The sequence below is a fragment of the Typopeltis vanoorti genome, chromosome 3 (genome assembly GCF_054136105.1).
Source record: "Typopeltis vanoorti isolate ZY-2024b chromosome 3, IOZ_Tvanoo_1.0, whole genome shotgun sequence".
Classification (NCBI taxonomy): Eukaryota; Metazoa; Arthropoda; class Arachnida; order Uropygi; family Thelyphonidae; genus Typopeltis; species Typopeltis vanoorti.
In genome coordinates this window covers 114620766-114637987 of record NC_143551.1, presented here as the reverse complement: position 1 = coordinate 114637987, position 17222 = coordinate 114620766, and the positions used below count along the sequence as shown (strand labels likewise).

General features: G+C 36.0%; 1 protein-coding gene across 1 annotated transcript in view; it reads right to left on the bottom strand.

The window, feature by feature from the left end:
* The window catches only part of LOC150108484 (uncharacterized), a 178810-nt gene that overhangs the window by 14275 nt on the left and 147313 nt on the right, over positions 1-17222 (bottom strand). The window contains exon 12 of the mRNA XM_090415892.1: positions 16258-16349. Coding sequence (XP_090272018.1) covers positions 16258-16349 — 92 coding nt within the window. The remainder of the gene's footprint in view (positions 1-16257; positions 16350-17222) is intronic.

Below are 17222 nucleotides of genomic sequence, written 5' to 3'. Positions count from 1 at the left end.
AAATAAAAAAAAAAAAATAAATAAACACAGCCTGTGAAATTTGAGGTCAAAGACTGAATATGGTTAGACTTTTTTTTCTTCCCAAGGTTAAAACATAAAGTGACATCCCTCCTTCCTTTCATTATAATCATACATATGCCTGCCTAAGTGTTCACAGATGAGAATCACATGTGTAGTCTTTTGTACACCAGCAAATTTATCTTTATATCATATGTTTATGAAAAGTAATAGTGGTATTTCCTTCCTAAGCCAGACATCAGTTGAAGATAAGAAACCTATATATGTACTCTGTACATGCATTATATCTTACAGGTGTAATGCAAGGATAATGCACAGCAATCTGTTCAGGTGACTCCCAGAACTCTAGTGTTATGAAAATGTTTAGCATGCTCTCTTGAAAATGCCTTGCCCTCATACAGCACAAGGCAGAGGCAATGATTCATAACAAGCATGAAGTACCTACATATGTTACCACAGTAGCAAGAACATAATACAGGGTGTCCACATTGGACCTCCCTAGTTTCAAAGAATACTAAAAAAAATCGAAATGCAGAAATACATAAGGTTTGGATTGTTCAAATGTTTCAGAAGCACTTTACAAGTTTCATCCAAATTTTTTTTAAAGTAAAGTTTTATCCAATGTGGACACCCTGTATATCGAGCAGAAGGAGCATTAGTCTAAGTAGCAAATTATCTAATATGCATTCATTAAAAAGGACACATAAATTGTAGCAGATGTGTCTTTGGACTGGTTGGAAACAGTCACTTCCTCATTCCCAACTGTATAAAGCTCCAACAAGAAATATGCTATCCACCATACAATGCATAGTGCTGGTGGGGGTGGGGGGGAAGGACACTTGTAAATTCTAGCAGAGATGTGTCTTTGGACTGGGTTGGAAACAGTCACTTCCTCATTCCCAAATGTGTAAAGCTCCAAAGAGAAATATGCTATCCACAGTGCAATGCATAGTGCTGGAAATTAATGTGCTTACTGAAAATTTGTTATTACATAACTGCATGTAAGCAAGTCAACAACGCAGCATTTGTGCATCATCACCTACAGTCATTTAAATTCGAATTACTATTCTTAACAGACCTCAAGCAGGAAGCCTCAACAAACATTGTTATCGTTGGATGCCAAAGCTACATGTTACATAGTTCGTCCCACCACAAGGGTGGCACTTGTGCATTTGTCAGAATTGACATCCTGTGTCAATCATTGAACCCTGATTCAAAATTCCTTACTAAACCAACCCGTCACCTTCATTTGCTTCTATTGCTCCCTAAACGCCAATAACCACACTGAGCTTTTCAGCTATCTCGCTCTCGCTCTCTCTCTCTCTCTCTAAAGCTGAATTTTCTGCAGTCAAAATACTCTAATAGTGAGGTTATCCTTCTTGTTGACCTTAATATTCACAACTCAAATTAGATTCCCTTGTCCAATTCTACTGACTAAGCCAAGTGCGAGGATGATCTGCCATTAGCAATGACCTATCACAGATCATCAATCTTCCCCACTTTTATGTTACTCCCACTCATGAAAGATTATTTGCAAACCTATAGTGCATTTTGTACCATGGGTGGCTAAGAATTTTTTTTCCCCCTATTTTTATTAATTATATATCCACTCTCTCTCTATATATAAAGATAAGCCAAAATTTGAAACGTTTTTATGTCACGTTTTTTGTCTCTTCATTGTTTTGAGCCAGGTTAAGCCGATAAAGCCGTTAAACCGATAAGCCGAAATTTGAAATATTTCACATCCAACAATGTGTTTGCCTTCCTGTTCTCCATTGTTTTGAAATGTCCAACAAATTGTTGGACATTTCAAAACACACACACACACACACACACACACACACACACACACACACACACACACACACACACACACACACACACACTAGGGGGGGGGAAGAGCCCCCCCCTAGTGTGTTTGTGTATATATATATATATATATATTTGCACTTTTAAATTTATTTTAACATAGCAGAAACTCTGCTCTAGAGACAAAACATGGAACTTTTTCAAGGCACTTCAAGCTTTCAATAAGTGGAGAGGTAGTCTCACACTGGGCAGTGAAATTCATCTCCTACCTAAAGACAATCACAAGCATCCATGTTCACAGTGGGATTCCAGCCGACTGCCTGTTGATTGAAGAGTGGATGTGCTAACCACTTGGTAACCAGGACAGGCCCTACTAAAATATCTGGCAGCTCCCTCCAATCTTGCCAACACATTATCTGTTGCCATGAAACCATCTTCACCCACCAGTTCCCAGTCTCATGTGTATTGACACTACAAGGATGCCAAATAATGATCTTCATATCTTCTACTCCTCCTTTCCATGGTTCAAATACCGCTTCAATTCTCTCAATCCAAACAATCAAATAGCAAAAATAATTTTCATAAGAATGAAGACCTTTACTCCTCATTCCACCCAAAATCCTCAGCCATCATCCAAGCCTTGGTTCTTAAAAAAGAGTGTGCCAACATAGTACAAGAAAAAAAACTCAGCATACCATAAGTGACTCAAGACCAAAACTCCATCTGCTCACTCCACCTATATTGTAGCTTGCAACAGCTATAAAAGAACCATCAACAAATCCAAGTCAGATTTTGAAAGGGTCAAATGTTGAAAACTTTTGTCCTGTCCAAATGGTAGTTGTGCCTTCTGATCCCCTTGCCAAAGCCACTGGGCACAAATTTTGTCTGCTTATATTTCTCCCATTCACATTCAGATGGTACCACAGCCACCTTACCAGGCAAGGCCCAACTTACTGGCATCAATATTTTCTTCCATTTCCTGCATTGATGACCCAGGCTAAGTCCACACCATACCTTGCCAAGAACTGCTCAGTCCATTTCACCCACAGTGTTCCCAGAAAGAAATCCAAAGAATTCCTAATAACTTAAACATTACCATTCATCTGGTCCTGAAGGTATCCCACTATTATGTTAAATACTTGTGCCCCAGAACTAACACCTATTGTGTATTATCACCTCTTCATCATGTAGGAGGTATAATGGAGTACTGACAGCACTAGGAAAGGATTAAAAACTAATTTTAATGCTTGTAATATTTTATCTCAGTCACTAAGACATCTTCAGGAAGTACAAATAACACACACACACACACACACACACATACTCAAAGACAAAAAGACAACACAATACTTAATGAAACACATGGGTGACTCTAAAGTCGTATATAGGTGGTGTGTGCCCTCTATGGGCATTTGTAGGTTTAATTTACTATGGATAAAATGAAAAGAAAGGCTATTTTTAGAATCTAAAGTGGCACTCCGAAATCAACCTAATTTAAATAAACATGCATGCATAAAACTTCCCAAAATCTGGGAAACAATAACTGTCATAGGTCCCAATTTGCATCCTAGGCCATCAATGCCCACAGAGGGCACACCACCTAGATAAGACTTTGGAGTCACCCACATGTTTCATTAAGAGTACTGTGTTGTGTGTGTGTGTGTGTGTGTGTGTGTGTGTTACAAGTGTTATTTGTACTCCCTGAAGATGTCTCAGTGAATGAGATGAAATATTGGAAGAATTAAAATTAGTTTTTAATCCTTTCCTAGTGCTGTCAATATTCCATTAAACCCTCAACATGATGTCTTCTCAGCACTTAAGCCTTAACACACGGATCACCATCAACTAATTAGTGACCAACAATATGGATTCTGCCACTGCTGATTCACACTGGATCTCTTAGCCTTCACCACCTGCCTCTGGACTCAAGGCATGGAAAAACTCACATAGTCACTTTCAAGAGCAACTATGCAAGTTGCTCTTGAGACATCTTGAAAGCATTTCAGCAGGTTTGGCACAGTGACTACTTAGCAAACTGCCATTCTATGGTCTGCATTCTGACCTCTATAACTGAATTACCAACTTTCTCACTGGTCATTCACTTTGAGTCACAAGTAGCTTCTTCTACTCAGATTTCCCAACCAATGCTGGAGTGCAACACGATTCTATACTTTCACCCACTCTCTTCCTCCTGTATATAAATGACCTACTCTTACAGATTTCGAATCATATCCCTAGTTTTGCAGATGATGGATAACCTTGTACACTTCAATGCCACCAAAATGCAGTCCTATCTAATCTCCTGCAAGAAAGAGCTCACATTCCTTCCCCAAATTTTCAATAACCAGATATCCCAACATGATCAGATTTCACTCCTTGGACTGACCTAAACTTACCTTTCCTGGCACAAACACATCTCAATCATAGCATCTACACATACTACTTCACACCTTTACAACTGCTAACTCTATACAAACCCCAAATCTGCCCAAACATGGAATATTGCTCACATGTTTGGGGCAGTGCAATAAAATCCTTTCTAAGACTGCTTGATGCTATCCAAAAGAGAGGAATCTGGTTAATTAATGATTCCTCTCTCACCAATCCATTTCAATCCCTCTCCCACAGACATTCAGTTTCTGCCTTACGTCTGTTCTACAGATAATACCTCCATGGACAATGCTCTGCTGAATTGGCCACTATCATTCATCCACTTTTGTCCAAAAATTATAAGAACAGGAGCTGCTGCTAACCAACACCATTTATAGTCCACCTTGAAACTTTCCAAACCAACTCCTCCGCTTCCTCTTTCATTCCATCTACTTCTCTTCTATGGAACATCCTCTCCCCCTACTCTGCCTTCCTCAAAGAATACAATCTCAGCTGTTCAACAAAATTACAAACAAATTCATTCTTTCTTATTATCCTCACACACAGCACATAGGTCTTGCAACCTTTTATGTTTGGATCTATGAAAAAAAAGCATTAAAATTATCACAGAAGTAATCTATTTCACTAAAATTAATCATAAAGCATGTCCTATTCCTCATCCTCTTCTTAATCAATATCCTGATTTAAGTTATTAGCAGTGGGCTCATTATAGACCCTAACATGCTTGTCTGGCTGTGTGTTTTTGCATTTTCCTCCCAATAGTAACCCTACCAGGAGGTAATTTATTCCTATATGCTCCATTACATACAATGCTTATATTACATGTAGCTTACAAGTTACTGATTAACATTTATATTTATATTTTTGTATCAATATTCATATTTACATTTATAATTTTATATCTCTATGTACATATTCCAACCTTTACATCCATATTTATACTATATAATTCATATATACAATATCAGTCATTTATGTTAGATTACAACCACTGAAGTAATGAATTAAATTTACCAATAAGATCAACTGGAAGTTGATCTTATTGGCAAATTTAATTAATTTATACATCGAAAAGTTTAACGTGTTTCGATGTCTCTGTTTTTACACTGTCTTTGGTTTAATATGGCTCTGGAAGTGATGACGTGTTGTATTAGAGGCATCCGGATGGAGTCCAATAGCTGACAGTCGTAAAGTATGTGGTCAACAGTCAGTTGAAGATGTGGACTACAAATGTAGGATGATGATTCCAGGATACGGAATCTGTGTAAGTAATGTCTTAGTTTTCCATGTTCCATTAGTAGCTTGGTTAAACCTGGAGAAATGGCATGTCTTTTCAGCTGGAGTCTGCTTCTGATGCTTGGCAAGAATTCTTTTGTTGCTGATCCATTTTTTGATGTCCTCCATTCTTCTTCCCATAAGTCTAGGCTTTTCTCTTCTGCAAGTGTTTTTATAGCAGATTTCAAGTACTTTTGGTAACTTGTTTCTAGCTGCTTCTTTAGCCAGCTGATCCGCTCTCTCTCGTTTCCTGCTACCCAGTATGTGCATTTACCCAGCAGAACTCGATTTCCCATCCCTGTAGAGTGAGATTCCAAACCAGATTTCTTGTCTGTTCTATTAATGCTACATGGTTGTTCTGGTTTTTTATGCTGTCTATAGTGCTTCTACTATCGCTGTAAATTGTTGCTGTCTTTTGATGAGAGGTGTTGAGTTCTAATTCCCAGAGATATGCAAGTGACTGAACTACATAAAGTTGTTCTGCTTGGTTGTTGGAACAGGAGGATGCAGTCTAGAGCAGCGTTCTTGTATAATGGACTGTCTGTTGTATACAATGAAAGAACAACTGACGTCCCCTTTGGTTTTGCTTCCGTCAGTGTATATATGGAAATCATCACTTTCAGAGCTTCCCTCTCCTTAATATATGTTCTCTTTGCTGGGTGAGGCCCCCCCCCCCCCCCTACTGAAGTGGGTGTTTGTAACAATTTGGATTGATGTTGTAACTTCCATTATATATCTTCCGGAAGTGACGTCATATATAAGAGATAATTCTTGTATTTTCAGGCAGAACAGTGTTAGAGCTGCAATAATGCAAACTGCCTCGAAAGATATTGTCCTGTATCCTTTAATTATACGTATGGCTATAAGGCATTGAACTCTGTTTAGTTTTTCTCGGTTTATCTTTGATTTTAGTGTATGTTTCCAGGCAGGTGTAGCATAAAATATCAGTGGTAGTATAGCTCCAGTATATATTGTTTTTCAGTGCTCACTGGCCTAATCCCCACTTAATCCTCTGACTTAGTTAGGAGTTTATTACTTGTAAGCTTTTTTCAGCAACATATTAGATGTACTTATTAAAGGTAAATTTTTCATCTATTGTTACTCTTAGGTATTTTAGTTCACTGGCTACCCCAAGAACTTTTCTGTTTAGGAAGACTGTTACAGGTTGTTTTGATTTTTTGAGTGAGATGTGGAGCACTTTAGACTGGGTTGTGTGTGTGAGAGAGAGAGAGAGGGCTCGCTTCTCTGCAGGATTAAAAAATATGAGTTATAGGAGGACAAATCCTGTGGTCTCTGTATAAGACTGGCTAATTCAACTTTGGCTGAAAAGTTTTTTGTTTTTTTTTTCCCTGCAAAATATTCTTTGCATCAGTGGAGAATCTAACCAAAGATTTTGAATGATTGTTTTTTTGTTGAATGATTTTGTAATGCTAAATTCCTTTCAAACACAGTTTTAGGGGAACATATGGCTCAACTTGAACAGAATGGTATATTGTAGCCTAATCAGTAGTAGGGTTAAGGTCTAATTAGTAACATGTTTAAGAAATAAAGCCCAGGAAGCTATGAAGGTATAGAGTTTAAGCAACAAGATCTATAAATCTCAGTTTTATGGGACCATATGATTTAATTTGAACAGAGATTGATAGTGTGGCCAGAACTAAAGTGAAAAATTTATAGTAAGTACAAATTTTTGTACATCATATACACTAGTGGCCAAAATTGTGGCCACTATTGTGAAACCTTTTGGAAAAAGTGTATTTCTGAGGTTTGATGGCTCATAATGCCACTTTTTTTGGAGTAATACCTTAAAATTATATATCAATGGAAAGATAATTTAATCAAGAATGTAATGCAATAACTTTTATGAAGGATTTTTTTATTAGAGCAGCAGTTATAGAGAAGAAAAGTGAAATACATAGAAAAAATGAGATATACAAAAATTCTCACAATGTGAGTTCATACTTAGTTGGGTAACCTTTAGCGTTAATTACGGCCTTACAACACCTTCCCAAGTTTTTTAGTTCTGCAGCTGTTATAATGTGAAACCAAGATTGAATTATTGCTTCTATTAATTGGATTTTATTGGTGGGTTGCTTCTGACTAACAAGTTTCTTTAGTCGGCTCCACAGATTTTCGATTGGGTTAAGGTCTGGGCTATTCCCAGGTCATTCCAGCAGTGGAATATGATTATCTTGAAACCCCTTTTTGCACACAGCAGCATCATCACGTGGAGCTGAATCCTGCTGAAATATAAATGCTTCATTATCTTGGAAAAGATCATGTGGGGAAGGCTTCAGTTTGGGCTCAAGTATTTCATTTATATATTTTTTGGCATTTATATTCCCATTAATCATGCAAATTCTGCCCACACCTTTTGATGTCATACAACCCCAGATCATAACACTAAGTGGATGTTTCATGGTAGGTGTAATGCAATCAGGATGCAAATCTTCTCTGATTCTTCTCCTTACATATTTTATGGCATCACTACCAAACAGGGAGATTTTGGTCTCCTCACTCCAAATAACACTGTCCCATTGTTCCACTGTCCAGTTAACATGGGTTTTAGCCCAGTTTAATCTTTTCAACCTTTGTTTGAGAGATAAAAATGGCTTTTTTGTGGATTCTAGCATTTAGACCAAATCCCTGCAGTCTGCACCAAATCCTTGCATTCAACTTCACACTATATTGCGCCATTTCATTTTGTATACACCTAGATGATTTTCTTCTGTCACATAGGCACAGTCTCTCAATTCTTCTACCATCACTTGCTGTTGTGCACCTTTTCCTGCCTTTACCAGTCTGGTTTTGTAGTGACTGAGTCTCCTTATACCTCTTCAAAAATTTAGAAATGCCACCTTTGGTTAAGTTTCCACCAATTTTTCTTCTAATTTCTTCATAACTGTAGCTTTGTTCACTTAATATTGCTATTTTACATCGCTTTCTGGGTGACCAGTCAACTCTTTGTGCCATTTCTTTAATTTTATTATGTTTTACAAGCTCACTAAATGAAAGAACAGAAAAAAAACCCAACCAACTTGATAGCAATCACATAACACATAACACACTGACAAATATCCTCCTCTCAGCTCTAATACATGACATCAATAGCTGAATCCCACTGTGACCTTACTGGCTCATTGCCAAAACAAGATGACACCTGATTGGCTCTCTAAACACTCATGCTCACTGCCTACATTCAAATGAAGGAAAGCTACTTCATATCAACCTAAGCAAGTTGTGCTTCTTTTTTCTGGTTATTTGGCTATAACTTTTCATAGAATACAGATAATTGAACAACTTTGTTGCATTACATTCTTGATTAAATTATCTTTCCATTGGTATATAATTTTATGGTATTACACCAAAAAAAAGTGGTGTTATGAGCCATCAAACCTCAAAAATACACTTTCTCCAAAAGGTTTCCACAATTTTGGCCACTAGTGTAAATGGCATTATTAATTTAGGTACCTAGCCACTTTTGGAACAAATGCTACTAGGCGTATTGTTAAAGGGATTCATAAAGCAAGAGAGTTTAGGAAAAGAGTACTCTCATTAGTTTTTCAGTTTGATTAAATGTTTCTACTTCAACTGTTCATACTTAAAAAAAATTTTTTTTTTCGAATTGAAAAGAAGGCGAATTTGATGAATTCCAGTGTGCTGAATTCAAATATAGACATACAGGCAATACCTCATGTTACTCTCATATCTGGGTGACTGTCATTTGAAATTGTGTAGAATTTTGCCATCCAACATTTCCATTATGAAGTCCAAGGATTTTTTTTTTTTGGGGGGGGGGGGGGGGGGATACACACTTTGTGCAGTATTTCAGAACAGGTGCTGGCTGCCACAAAAGGACACTGATATAACTTAGACTTTAATAAACATTATTATACAACATTCATGAATGCATCAAAAATATTGCAAAATCATAAGGTAACACACAGCTGTCCAAATTCTGAGTGAAAAAATACCTCTCTAGTTTCACATTCAATTAGAAGTCGTGAATGTAAAGGAATCACACCAAGGCTTTAACCAGAAATGCAAAACGAAATGCATTCCTCGCATTCCATGAAATTACAGTTACATTCGCATGAATTGTGAAGATTGATCCCAATGTCATGAATTGGGATAGATTTCCAGTCTCCCCAACTCTATCATGCATACTAACACTTGCATTTTATTCCTTGCTGCACATTTCACTACCCATTGCATTGTCTCATTTTTTCATCATCATCATCATCATCATCATCATCATCACATTCCTGCCATGTACCCTCAAGGGGTTTACAGGATATGACAGTACTACATGAAAAAATTACATCATCACTAACTTCCTATCTACAATTTTCCTCCAAATCAGTCTGTTACTTGTCAAGACTCCAACATTATCAGATCTTATATTTCTATCGTCTAAGGCACTTTGTACTGTATCAATCCACCTATATCTTGGTCTTCCTCTGGGTCGTTTTCCTGCCAACCTGGCAGAGAACACTTGTTTTGCTAATCTTTCCTCTCCCATTCTATTTAAGTGACCATACCATCTGAGATTAGCTCTGCTAACGCATTCCTGGATGCTGACAATGTCAAGTTCTTTCCTAATATCCTCATTTTTAATATGATATTGCCATTGATGCCATCTGTTCACGCCTCTAATCTTTCTCAGGACTCTCATATCTGCGGTCTCTAGTCTTTGGTCAAGTGTTTTACTTCTGACCCAGCTCTCAGATCCATAAGTTAAAATTGGTTTGAACACAGTCTTGTATACAGCTAATTTAGTGTTCCGACTAATTTCTTTCTTATTCCATATGAATTTATTCAATTGACTTCCCACGATACCAGCTTTGCTGATTCTGTTGTCTATTTCTATATTTAGTTTACCATCTTCAGTAAAAATTGTGCCTAAGTAGCTGAAATGTTTTACTTGTTCCACCGGTTCTCCATTCACAACACAGTTGACATTTTCAATGATTCTGCCTATTTTCATTGTCTTTGTCTTTTTATTGCTGACCTTCATACCATATCTATTACAACAGCTATTCAATTTAGTCAGAGAATCTTGCAGACTTGTAGCGGATTTATTTAGAAGTATAACATCATCCGCATAAAGCAAAGAGCTGACATTAACATCTCCAATTTTGATATCAGGTTTAATACCACATTCCTTCATAATGTGATCCATATAGATAATGAATAACAGAGGGGATAATGTACATCCTTGTCTCACACCAGATTTAACATTAATCCATCTTCCTGTACTTCCTTCAATTCTAACTGCTGACTCACAACTCAAATAAAGACTAAGTATTGCTTGATATAATGCCCCATTGACACCATATAACTGCAGCGTATTGAATAGCTTCTCTCTTGGCACCTTGTCATATGCCTTTTCCAAATCGACAAAACTTAAATACAGATCTTTGTTATATTCCCATGCTTTCTCGACTATTTGTCGTAAAGTGAAGATCTGATCCTGACAGCCTCTATTTGGCCTGAATCCAGCTTGTTCTTCACCAAGCTTTTCTTCCACAATTCTTCTCAACCGTTTCTCAAGTATACTTGCATAGATCTTGCCAGGAACACTCAGTAGGGAAATACCTCTGTAATTCTCACATTCAGTTTTATTTCCCTTTTTATATATGGGTACTATGAGAGCTCTACTCCAATCATCGGGAATTCGTCCCTCTGTCCAGGCTTTCTGAACTATGCAGTGCAGCCACTGTAAGACTCTTATACCACCATACTTCAGCATTTCTGGTCGAATATCATCTACTCCTGCTGCCTTTCCACATTTCAAGCCTTTGATGGCTTTTTCTACTTCAAGTATGGATATGTATTCCTGACTGCATGCCTGGTCAGTGTTTTTTATCACTGTGCTGTCATCACTACTTGTTTCATTTAGCAGTTTTTCAAAGTAATTACTCCATACTTCAAGGATATCTTTTTCTCCTGTTTTCATTTCACCTCTATCATCTCTAATTCCTTTTACAGCACTCTTTCCTCCATTCTTAAGCTTCTTCAACAACCTCCAGAATATTTTGCCACCTTCTTGATATTTATTTTCTATATTCTTGCCAAAGTCCTCCCATGACTTTTGTTTAGCTAGTTTTACACACTGTTTAGCTTTCTTACATTTGTCTCTGTATTCTGTAAGAGTAAAAGCTGACTTATTTGCCAGGAACTTTTGATATGCTTTCTTCTTTTCCTTCACTGCCTCTTTAACTTCCTGTGTCCACCAGGGAGTTCTTATTTTTTTATCCTTGCACACAACCTCACCACATGCCTCTCTGGCAGAATCAATCAATGTTTCCTTCAGAGTTTGCCACTGAATCTCCAAGGCTTGATTCCTGTTCTCAAACTCTTTCATTTTCTTTTCAATAATATTTCTGTATTTTAGTCTACAGTTCACATCTGAGAGCTGCTCAACTTTTATTCGCTTTAAAACTTTCTTACATGTTATTCTTTTCAATATGAAATTCAATTTTATCCTGCTGAAGACTAAATAGTGATCACTTCCAATTTCAAATCCTCTGTACACTCTGGTGTCCTGCACCAGGGAGAAAACATCACTATCAACAATAACATAGTCAATGAGACTTTTCTTATTCCTAGCCTCTTCTCTCCATGTGAATTTGTGCACATTTTTATGTTGGAACATGGTGTTAGTAATAACCAGTCCATGTCCTGAGCAGAAATCCAACAGATATTTGCCATTATTATTAGCTTTGCTCTTTTCTCCAAATTTTCCCAAAATATTTTTGTATGTCTCACAATCATTTCCTACTCTACTATTTAGATCCCCAACAAGGACCAACTTTTCCTTTTTCATTGTGTCAGTTGCTTTTTCTAAAGCCTCAAAAAATTCCTCCACTTCTACCTTAGTAAAACCTTCTGTGGGACCATAGGTACAAATAAGTCTCATTGTCCAGTTCCCCATTCTCATATTTGCCCACATTACTCTACTTGAGACTGACTGCCATTCAAGAAGGTTAGCCTCGTATTTTGTGTTGAATACTATGGCTACTCCTTCTTTTCCTTGATGGTCATTGCCTGAATATAACATTTTGTATTTATTGCTCAGAAAGATCTCACCAGTTTTGGTCTTTTTTGTTTCAGTCACCCCTATTATGTCGATCTGGTACTTATCTAATTCCTCAGCTAGCTCCATTTCTTTGCCATTCAGGCTTCTTACATTGATAGTACCGATCTTTAACTCTGGTGATGTTGAGTTGGGGTTTGTTTTCAGATTTGTTCCAGTAGCTGACTTTTCGCTGTTCGCCCTGGTTCCCTGGCGAAAACAACGGGGGCCTTGTTTAACCGGGCGACGCCCCAGCCGGCATGAAATTTTGTCATGTTGTACCATCATTTTTTATTTTGGTTTAACCAATAAGAATACAATTTGGTCGGCTAAATCCCAAATTGCCAGCCCATCCTCGTTCGTTCAGTATCAAAGTAGATACCCAACAGGGTGCACCACGAGAAGGTGAGGATTGGACATTAGGTCAGAAGCCCTGGTCGGTTCTCCGCATTCCTTTAAAGGCTATGTGGAGGTCTCCTCTCAGTTAAACAGCTTTGACCCTTAAGCACCCCGTCTCATTTTTTTAATATGTGAATTTCTCCTACAAATGGTCGTAAACTTATTACACAAGTACAATGGATAGCTAAGGCTTACACTTGAATAAAGGATGAAACTAAGAATATAATTTCTTGGCATCTTTAATTTACAATATAACCAAGTGAAAAAACGTTCAACATGTATCTCTAATCCAGAGTATTTTAGTAATAAAGTGGGACACCTTTTGACTATTTGTACATGGAAGTATGACTTCTGCATTACTTCAACCTTGTGAATGTAAAGGAATCACTTCTGGGTCTGGCTCCTGCTGATGACACCTTAATAAAGGTTGAAACTTGTCTGGATAGTGGTCCTTCCCATGATGCATATTCCCATTTATCATAATGCAACTCCTCATTATACATGTTCATAAGGATATGTGTGTTGCATTATGGTATATTAAGGCAAATGATGTGAAGTCATTAGCCTCTATATACAAGTAGCCCAATCGTGAAGTTATTTCATATACAAACTTTGTTTGCTTATACTTGGATAAAGGAAGAAACCAAGAATATAATTTCTTGGCATCATTAATTTATGGATAACTAAGGATTATATACTCCAGAAACCTTGCTCTTTTAGGCCAAACATGGAACTTTTTTTTTTTTTTTTTTTTTTTTCAGGCTAGCAATACAATTCATATACCACCTAACCTAAATTTGATCCTTTGAAATTAAATACACATCTCTAGTGAATCATTTTACAGATGCTGCAATTGTCAAATTTAAACACCAGATTAACTGTCTTTATTGTATACTAAAGAACGAATATGTTCACAATTAATTAAAACACACGTGACTCAATGTAATTATATATTATCTCACTATGTAATCTCATCTCCTATATAAGTATGAGACCAGATAACATCAATTGAAAAGTCCTTATAATGGTTCCTCGTTCTGAACAGAATCCAACATTTTATTCAACCAAAATACAAATGTCACAGTGTTCTTATGAATGTGCTATGGCACTTTATTTCAAGCTTTTTTTATTTCCAAGGGACAAATGGCATATACGTTCATTATAAAGATTTCAAGTTAAGTGATATTAATTTAACACATTCACATGGGACAGGATGTGTCAAATTGTTATGTGTGCTTCCTAGAGAAACGGAGTTTAGATTAGAAGGGAAAAGATTTTTTGCTTTTCGGTTAAATAATTCACTGATAATTAAGATAAATTTTGTTTGCATTTTTAAATTTATAAAGAGAAGTAGGTAATTACATTTTAATCTACATTAATCAGATATGAATATAAATAGATTTGTTACAATCAAATCAATATCCATTCATTTTACACCAATTATGGACTCTACAACTGTGTTATAAATAATTATTTTAATTTCCCGACATTTCAGTCTTCATATTAAGGTCGAAAACAGGTGTTTGATGGCAAATGGCTGGAAATAGCCCAAGAGGAAGACAAAGGTGTAGGTGGATTGAATTCAGCCAGAAGTGCCTTAGAAGCATGAAATGTTAGATATGATAATATTGGAGTGCTCGCAAGTAACATTGATTTGGATTAAAATTGTTGATAGAGATTATTAATAATAATGTAAACTTAATCATGTAGTGCTGTGATAGTAGCCTGAACCCCCCCCCCCCCCCCTTGAGGGTACATATTGGGAAATTGCTGATGTTATATGTAAACTCAAAATAAGAAACATTACCTTTGAGATATTTTCTATACCATGAAAACAGTTCACAAATATTAGTTTTACATGAAAATTCTACTGAAAAAAGTTGAAATTGTGTCATATATATTGCTGAATGTGTAAAAATGTGTAAATTCAAGTGAGCTATTGCCAGATGACATGTGAAACATAGCAAGGCACATACTAAACAAATGTAACATATAATTCATGCAATACATTTTATAGAAAAATTCAATTTTTCTGTTTCTTACCCCCTCTTACTTTGTTCAGACCATAATAATATTTTATATAATTACTAATGTCAGACATAATTATTTGCAAAAGATGTGAAGGAGAACTAAAATTAACTGGAATTTTTATTATATACAATAGTGTGCACTAGGCAGGGCAGTCTGCAATTCACTAGTGGAATAGTAGTGAATTCTGCACAATAATTCATTCTAAATTTGCCTTGAGTTACTTCCCTTGATCTGCTCTATTTTTCTCTCTTTGTTGCTATAACTTACAAAATTATAGCAATAATGAATAATCGAGTCTTTAAGCGGTCTTTAAGCAATATGAATTAGATTTATAATTTGTCAAATCAAGAAGTTCAAAATAATGACAGAAACTGGACTGGATCTTTGAATTCTCATTTATTTTACTGAAATAAAACTAAATAATTAATTATTAGGAGATAAAGGAATAGTTTGGCCCTTATAAATATTCAAAACTTAAAATAGAGTCTATCCCTTTACTGCCAACAGTCATTTAACTACAATGCCTGAAATCCTGTAATGAAGTGCATCACCCACAAAAGCTTCTGGGATAGTTAAAAGTACTTCGAGATAGAACCGAGAAGGAAGAAGAAATCATTATTCTAAGAGGCCTACCAGGAGCTGATGTAGGGGAGGACAAAAAGTTCTAACTTAATTCACTGAATATCAATCAAGACTTATCAAAATATCCAATTAGTATTGCACATATCAGTTTGATATTCTGATAAGTTTTGAGAAATACTTTTCTTTTCCATTTTTAAATTACTAACTTTACTGAAATTAAAATCAACTTAGGAATTGATTTGATGCATTTTAGTATATAAAAATCTGCTGGAATATCAAGATGGTAGCAAGACATTTTTAATCACTCAGTGTAATATCAAGTGATAAAAACCATCTACTACCTAAAGGCTTTCACAAACAGATATAGCATAATATGATTCAAACCTTTAACTGTTGGCAGAAAAATAAAATGTTATCTCTCAGTCCTCTAGACTGGAAAATAGATGGTAGCAAGGCATTTTTAATCACTCAGTGTAATATCAAGTGATAAAAACCATCTACTACCTAAAGGCTTTCACAAACAGATATAGCATAATATGATTCAAACCTTTAACTGTTGGCAGAAAAATAAAATGTTATCTCTCAGTCCTCTAGACTGGAAAATAGTGGAACAATTAATATAATAGAAGAATTCATATATTTAATCATCTGTTTAATCTTACAAAAGAAATTACCTTGGATCAGTAGTATTTAGAGGGTCATTTAATGGTGGCGGAGCTGTATCTGCCATTTCTTTTTGAAGTGTAGCTCTCCAGCAACATTTGTCCTGGAAGATATATATATATATATTGTTAATTTGTGAGGATTCAGCATTATAGCTATAATATTCTTTATATCATAGTAGAAATGTAAATTCAAGGAAGCCTGTGATATGCTTATCAACAAACCAAACCTCAACAAAAATGATGGTGCACCTATGATTCACATAGCAAATTTTCTTCTTCTTTTAACCCTTTTTATGGCCACTTCTGGCTATAGGTTTCTCCCAATTCTCTCCATCTGTTTCTATCCTAAGCTTGTTGGTGCCAAAGCGTTCCAATTGTTTTCCTTATATCATCTGACTATCTTTCAGGTCTAGTTGATCTCTTATCTTCATATGGCCACCACTCCAGTACAACTTTTGTCCATCTATTGTCCTTTTGCAATATGTTCTTCCCATTTCCATTTCTTTCGAAGTATGTTTTCTCCAATATCTAAACATTTTGTTTTAGCTCTTATTTCTTCATTTCTGATTTTATCCCTGAGTCTTATGTTTAGCAGACATCTTTCCATTCTTCTTTTTGTTTTATCTATTATTTCCTTTTTGATTGGCCAGGTTTCTGCTCCATATGTCATAACAGGCAATACACATTAGTTGAACAGTCTTGCTCTGTTCTCAGGTTTTATTTTGCTTTTTAAAAATCTCTTCAATTTTCCAAAAGCTTACCACCCCATTCCTATTCTTCTTTTCACTTTTTCCATGACTCCTTGTTTTTTCGTTGCTAAAAATTTTTCTAAGTATATACATACTCATCTACTGTTCAATTTCTTTGTTGTTTACCTTAATAATGTTGTGTCTTTAATTGTATCCTATGTGATACAACTCTCTCAGCTTTCACCAGTATTTCTATTTTCCCTCTTACCATTCTGTGATCAGAAG